Source organism: Sceloporus occidentalis, unplaced genomic scaffold (genome assembly GCF_023333645.1).
Source record: "Sceloporus occidentalis isolate IW3139 unplaced genomic scaffold, rSceOcc1.0.p SCAF_15, whole genome shotgun sequence".
NCBI lineage: Eukaryota > Metazoa > Chordata > Lepidosauria > Squamata > Phrynosomatidae > Sceloporus > Sceloporus occidentalis.
In genome coordinates, this window is record NW_028316995.1 from 10,885,756 (window position 1) to 10,893,423 (window position 7,668).

The 7,668-nt window shown below is 39.5% G+C and overlaps 1 protein-coding gene across 1 annotated transcript; it reads left to right on the forward strand.

Moving 5' to 3' along the window:
- Positions 1 to 205: 205 nt before the first annotated feature.
- On the forward strand, positions 206 to 7,154 carry LOC149303233 (calcineurin subunit B type 1-like). Its single transcript, XM_089481390.1, has 6 exons — positions 206 to 232; positions 630 to 669; positions 4,381 to 4,557; positions 4,942 to 5,001; positions 5,507 to 5,691; positions 7,107 to 7,154. The coding sequence occupies exons 1-6, from the start codon at positions 206 to 208 to the stop codon at positions 7,152 to 7,154; spliced, it is 537 nt and encodes a 178-aa protein (XP_089337516.1).
- The last annotated feature ends 514 nt before the right edge of the window (positions 7,155 to 7,668 follow it).

A 7,668-nucleotide genomic window follows, 5' to 3' on the forward strand; every position in this document is an offset into this window, starting at 1 on the left:
TTCTGTCATTGTGACCCCGGCAGCATACATTTTCCTGCGTGTGAGCCATGAGACGCCCAGCAGAGTCGTATAATGTCCATTACATGATCCCGCTGGGCACCGTGCCCCTGCAGGAAAGCGTTGGGTGCTGGATTCACAATGGCAGCCCGGGCCAGTTTTTACTCCCTTGTCCCGCAAAATCCTGCGGAAGTGTCTTCTAGTCGCCATGGCCACTGGGGTTTGCCGAGGCCTGGTATAATGTATGTGCATGCATGTGGGTGGGCAGTGGATGTGACAAAACTGCTTCCTGGTGTGTGTGTGAGATATGAATGTATACATAGAATTTTTGCACACTCCTATGTTTATCAATAGATGAAAGTTTACGGTCTATGCAAATCAACTTGACTTTTTTTCTGTGTAGGTATCTAAATGGGAAAGGATGTTCTCTTTATTGTTAGCGGTAGTTTATTAGATGTATGGATGGATTGGGGTGTCTGCTCCCTCAGGAACTAGAAACACACTTTGTTTTGGATGATACATGGCACAAAATGCAGCATGATTACATTTTAATTAAACCGGGCACTTTGACTCTGGGAGGTTAATTAATCATCTTATTAAGCGGTATCTAATTTGTTTTGTTTGCTTTTCAGGGAAATGAGGCAAGCTATCCATTGGAAATGTGCTCACATTGTAAGTAGCTAATTTATTTTGCAAGTTTGGTTTTATCTTATGCTCTATACGTGTGTCAAATTCCGAAAATGTTTACCATAAAATCAATTTGCATAGCTGTGCTTTTGCTGGAATCAAGAGAATCAAGAGAATAACGTGAGATGATACGAGGTGGCTCTATGTATTTCCTCCAGTAAGAGCGGCCACTTCAACTGTTTGCAGCATTTGGATACTTACTGTTTTTAGAATCCTATAAAGACAAAAAAACGGGACACTGGTACCTGTGGTTTACATATCTGTGCCGCAGACGAATGTATACACTTATCCAAAGAGAAGGATACGATAACGTTCACATTCGGCAGGACATGTGACGTAGCAAGACAACATCCTCTGGTAATACCCCACAAGCACCATTTCTATTCATAAATGCTACTTCACGCACTATTTTTACTTTGACATTGTGGTTTTGGGTCCCCCCTTCGTTTCAATGTTCTATATTTGGCCATGGAGATCTTCCTGCTGATGCGAAATAAAGTATTGGCTCAAATTATAGAACGCGCCCGATTATAAGCTGCACCCTAAAACTTTGGTGTTATTTTAAAGAAAAAATATGCATGAGTGGAATAGTAAAACAGCATTTTATCTAATGAACAGGAATACATGTATTAACATTTTTTGTATCTATTACGCAGTTAGTCAGCATTTGTTATATACAAACAGAAATTTGGAAAGGTCCTCCCCCCTTAATTCATAAAGCAACCGAGGTTGTCTGCGTTCATCGTGCAGATGTTCACCGGCTGCCAGAGAGGACGATCCAGAATCCCCGCTGCCCACGCCAGGGCTAAATTGAAAAGCAAAAAAAATGTCTCGGGCGATACGAATTGCGCATCCCTGAGCTCAACCCTGATTATATGCTGCACCCTTAAAGTGGGTGGAAAGTGCGGCCTAAAATCAGGCCAATACGGTAGTAGAGATACTATTATGCTCTTAGGTGACAGCAACTGCCATAAATCCCAATTATGAGGAGAGATTAAAGGGTCAATTTACTGCCCTATGCAGCATCCCTGGAATTGAATGTATATTACATAACTAGTATTTATATGGTGCCTTTCCCCAAGTGAGCGCATGCTCTTGGAATTAACAAAATCAGCAGCTGAATAATAGCTGTTATTTTTACCTTGGAAGCTTATGAAGGGCTTACTTGGTGTTGAACCTGTGACCCTATGCCTTGCTGCTCAAAGTCAGTCTGCGGCTGGAAAGCACCTTTAAAACCTCTCCTGCAAGACAAGAGTCTGGGGTGAAGAAAGAGGCAAACGGGTGGGAGGATTATAAAATGCTTTTACAAGGGGGTTAAAATAGTAATTAAAGGAGACGCTGGTGTACTCATCGTACAGCCCTGCGGAATATGATGGCGCTATGTAACTGAGCGCAAGGTCACATGATGGCTGCAGTGCCCCTTTAATATATCTATGCCACCTGAGGTTGCATTGGTCCCCTATCTCCAAAGCAATTATACTGAATGATAAGCAAGCTTATAGGTTATTCTCGTGAATTAATTGGGTTGTGCTGAAATACACGAGTGGATTTCCACTTCAAAACAGAATACTTTGCTGCGGCTTATTAGAAAAGTGACAGGAGTAAGACAGCTGTTTGTGTCTGCAAATATTTGCAGAGTCCAGGAATCCTGCTATGACCAAAAATAAGCTTTCTGTTTATCTTACAGAAGGAGGACTTTAAATAGATGGCGTGGGGGAGGGGCTCAAGTAAATAGCAACATATGTCATTTCTGTGCACCTTCCTATGCTTTGGTCGTGTGAGGCCAACACTTATGGGGTACACTTCCTATAGAGACCCTCATTTCCCCAGCTGGTCCATGATCCCCATTGCCTGCAAAAGCAGGACAGTACCAAAAATTCGGGTAATTGCTGTGCCGGGTAACTGGTGTGATGAGAGCGATGCAGGCTATGGTAATGCACGTTTGATCTTAAGGGCTTGGAGCTAACCTGAAATGGTAAATTGTCTGCGTTTTACATCCATTGTTTGTTTGTAATTGGTGCATAAATCTGTTTTGATTATTCCGGCTCGCTTGTGTCCTCATCACAGGAAATGACAGAATTTCAATGTGGCGTTTCCTCTCGTCTCTATTCAGTATGTCTATGTATATCTTCAAGGGCACAGCCTCTGTAACGCGAGCAGGGGATTGAAATAGATGCCGCGCTGCTTTCCCTTAAACAGTGTGCTTATGAATCAAAATGAGCTTTAATGCAGGCAACGGCGCTTTCTCATTAAACACAAATTATCATGAAAAACGCTGATGAATAATGTATTGAGTAGGAATATTAATATTGCTGTCCTGCTCCTCGGCGACCGTATAATTACCATATAGTTCTTCTTTAGGCACTCCATATCTAAACTGCACACTTTCATATATTTTACCGTTTTTTCTGCCAGGTTTTGCCTGCCGTCTATATAAACGGCGTCCGCTGTTTATATTGCATACAGTCGAGCAGGCATCACATGGCGAACCATTTTACTAAATACTTTACATACAAAACTAGATGGCAATGTGCAGAAAAATGAATTAACCTGCTTAACGGGGAGATAGTAGACAGAGTAATAACATTTAGGACAAAGCTTTAACAAATATTTGGTTTTAAAATATATTAATGTATATTATGTAGTTTATATTTTAAATTGTTTATTATTTAACTTTGTCCCCAGTGCCCTTATACTGGTTTAAAAAAACCGAGCATTTAAGTAAAAGTAAGCTTCTTCCTGATGTATCAGTTTGTCTTAAACCCCATGAATATATATATATATATATATATATATATATATATATATATATATATATTCTAGAAAGCACTATGTAAATAGAAGATAACAAAATAAAAGGTTGTGTCCCCAACAAGCATCTCCTCTATTATAAATGGGGAAAAAAAACACATGGGTTACAATACGCTAACCGCTTGGCTCAGGCAGTGTAGTGATTGGAGGAGCCGCTACCATTCAAACGTTTGGGGTCATTTAGAAACGTCCTTGTGTTTGAATGAAAAGCAAATTCTGCCCGTTTAAATAACGTTAAGTGGATCAGAAACAAAGTGCAGACATTGACAATGTTATAAATGACTATTGTAGCTGGAAGTGGCTTTTTTTAATGGAATATCTTCATAGATGTACACAGGCCCTCTATCACTCCCATCCCTCCTGTGTTCCTATAGCATGTTGTGATAACCAATCCAAGTTTAAAAAAAGACTAATTGATTAGATTAGTTAGATTTCCATGAAAACAGCAAAGTGACCCTAAACTTTTGAACAGCAGTAGTTCCCCCGGCTGCTGAATTATAACATTTTTAATTTAGATCTTCGGTTTTGGCGCTTTCTGGCACGCGTAGCTGTAGATTTGCAGGAAGAAAACGGTCTTGCTGGTATAAAGTGACCGATCTGCTTAGCGTGTCCAAATTAATTACGCCATGTGATCATTTGGTATTAACGAAGCATTAGCAGTGCTTTACTGCTTAGTGCCGGAGTCTGCATACTTCCAAGTCAGCCGCACATTTCTCTATTATGGCTGCTGCTGGCAGAAAGCTTGGTAATTACACGAAACGTCTCCCGTTATGTGATATTTAGTGGCCGTGCCGGTTAAAAAGAGAAAATAGATGTATGTTTGCGCGTCTCGTCCCTGTTCTGATTTATGAGCAAGATGACTTTTTTTCCCTGTTCTGCTTATAGTTGATGCCGATGAGATCAAGAGGTTAGGAAAACGGTTTAAAAAACTTGACTTGGACAACTCTGGTTCTCTGAGCGTGGAGGAGTTCATGTCTTTGCCGGAGCTGCAGCAGAACCCTCTTGTCCAGCGGGTAATCGACATATTCGATACGGATGGCAACGGAGAGGTAGATTTTAAAGGTAAGCTACTTCGCAACTTTCTTTCCGGCTAAAGTGTGCCATTGCAAATTAACATCAAGGAGAAATACCTATTCCTCTTCCTTCCTGTTCCTATATTTATGCGGTACACCCTGTCGTCGCGTCTGTATACGTTGCATGCGGTGTTGCACTTGTATCTTTATCTTGCGTTGGCAAAGCACTCGGTAAAGCAGCCGTGAGGTGTGTCAAATCCTATTACAGCCTCCATCATATGACCCTGAACGTTATCGTGGGGGAGGGTCGCTGGTAAAAGGAACGGCAATAAAGTGCTTTCTTCCTGCTTTCGCTGCCGACGTACGTGTTTTTGGGGAGCGGAGGTAGATGAGTGTTTAATACGTTTCTATCTGATCTTTTCCTGATGTATAGAATTCATTGAAGGGGTGTCGCAGTTCAGTGTCAAAGGTGATAAGGAACAGAAATTGAGGTGTAAGTATTCTTGCTTTATTGGTCTAAATTACAAAATACATGCTTTTTGGGGGGGAGGGGGTTGTATTCAGGATAATTAGTGCATAATGGCCATTTTCAGTAACCTGCTGAGGGCTCACAGGAGCTAGATTCAAATACCCACATCTTCAGCCGCTTATTGTGTACAGACCTGCAGTAACACAATTCGCTAACACAGGCATGAAATAATCTAGATTAATATGTATTTTATACAACATCAAACGCCGGCCCTTGTGAGCTGCAGGCATGTCTACTTCTGATCCTGATATTTTTACATCCCATTTATTGAAGACCACAATGTATTATATTTGAATTGTTAAAACATTGTTACATTGACGGCTTTTAATGGGTTGTGGACGGTAGGAGTTTAGCCGGATACTATTGTAGGGCTACTTCCATTCCACCAACAAGGTTAGATATGAAATGGTGTTAGTGTGTGCTGTACCATGTATGTTTAATATAACCAAGCCTTTTCTTCCTTTGCTAGTTGCTTTTCGTATATATGATATGGACAAGGATGGCTATATCTCCAATGGTGAGCTTTTCCAGGTGCTGAAGATGATGGTTGGAAACAACCTCAAAGACACACAATTACAGCAAATAGTAGACAAAACTATAATCAATGCAGATAAAGATGGTGATGGCAGAATATCGTTTGAAGAATTCTGTGCTGTAAGTAACAACTGTAGCTTTGAAACATTAATCTATTTTGAACACATCATTCGCCTGCGTCCTGATACATGGCGGGGAGTAGTTTTACTTGCCTACAGGATGTCTACATCTATTAGTAATTGATCCAGCTAATCTTTAATGATTTATTCTAGTTGAGTTCTAGTTCTATTTTTTTTATTTTTTTTTTATGTATGCAACTGCCATGTAATTCAATACATTTAAAGCGGACACGTTTAGGCCCCATTATTACGTCTCTTTGAGATGATTACATTTGGTAAAGATGATACCTTTTATTGATATTGGTATTTTCTGATGTGTAATGGGTTGCCAGCTTTCAAGACTATCTAGGTCCTGCAGACAGAAAATGGATTCTAAAGACTTTCAGTCTTTAAACATTGATTACAGCCACAGTAAAGTGATTATAGATTTTTGGGAAAATTTAACAAAATATATACAATTAACCATGAACAGGCCATACAGTCACTTTTTCGTTAACTTTTTGTTTCGCTATAGTCATGTTTCAGATCCAATTCCATTTAATATAAAGGGAGTTGTCGGCTATTGTCGGGGTGCCGTCTATAATAGATTACATTAGGGTTTTCTCTCCAATCTCGGGGTCACACAGACTGGAGCTGATGCTTTCCTATATTCATATATTGCTTTGATCATAAATAAGAAACCCAGCTGGTGCTTTTGCTACCAGTGTAGTCAGTTTGGCAGAGTCTCCTGGATGTATTTTAATTTGTCATTGATCATCTGTGTATTGGAGGAGCATTAGTGAAACACTAGATGTTTTATTCCAGAGTAGGTGGGAACATCATTATCTGCTGGGTTTGTCCAAAGAAAGTTGTGTTAAAGTCTGTATTTGTTTGATTCCATAAGGAACCCAAGGGTCTTGGCTGCGTTAGTAGAACTTAAGCCTAGAGATATCTTTATGCTTTCTTCCTAAAACCTAGTCAAGGAGCCACAACAGGAGCATATTTTGTGTATCTCACAGAAAGTAAACGGGTATCTAAGCAGAATGAAACTGTATAAGTCGCAGCTTTCGGTGCTATGGGAGGCTAAACTGTGCCCGTTCTGCGTTTGTGTTTATATCTAAATGTTTAGGTAGTCGCTGTACAGATGAACCACTATATGAAGCATATTGTAGGCTCCCTTTTCCAGTGTTGAGGATGTGCATAGGGATGATATTGTTGTGGAATATCCTTTATATAAATTTTGAAAATTGCAACATATCTCGTGGTCTCTACAATTTGCAAAACTATTCTAAATGGGATGAAAATTGCATTGTATGAGGTCTGTTAAATTGTATATGCATCCATGGCTATCATGAAAACTATTGTATGGTGCTCATAAATATTTGAAAGACCTGGTGATATTTTTTAATAATTAATGTAACTTGTCATTTGCTACAGGTTGTAGGAGGTTTAGATATCCACAAAAAGATGGTGGTAGATGTGTGACTCTCCAGAGCAGCACCAACACTTCTGCTTTCTTCTCCATCTCTGAAGATCTGCTCAAGACGTCCAGCAACGCTCTCTGTGTATTTTAAATGGAAGTATTCTCTGTGAAGCCACATTTTCCAACATGAGCCTCATGAAGCCAACTTAGTGTTATTGAACTTTTTTATCTCTCAATAACTTGGTGTAGCACTTTAAAGTCTGAAGGACAGCCAGACGGGGAAGAGCATAACAGTGTGGTGGGGAAAAAAGAAAGGGAGTTGGCTTTTTATTTATTATTTTTTCTTCTTTTATAACAAGGAATATATATATAGCTTTCTACGTAGTCATTAGGTGGGCTTTAATTTAATACTTGAGTCAAAAACAAAACTAGTATACAAAGTGCCAAGCAAAACATAAGTTGTTCAGTACATGAATGCAAATCCTTACTTTTACTTCACACAGTAGTATATTAGTGTGTTTATGTATGTGTATATATATATATATATGTGTGTGTGTGTATATATACATATAATAA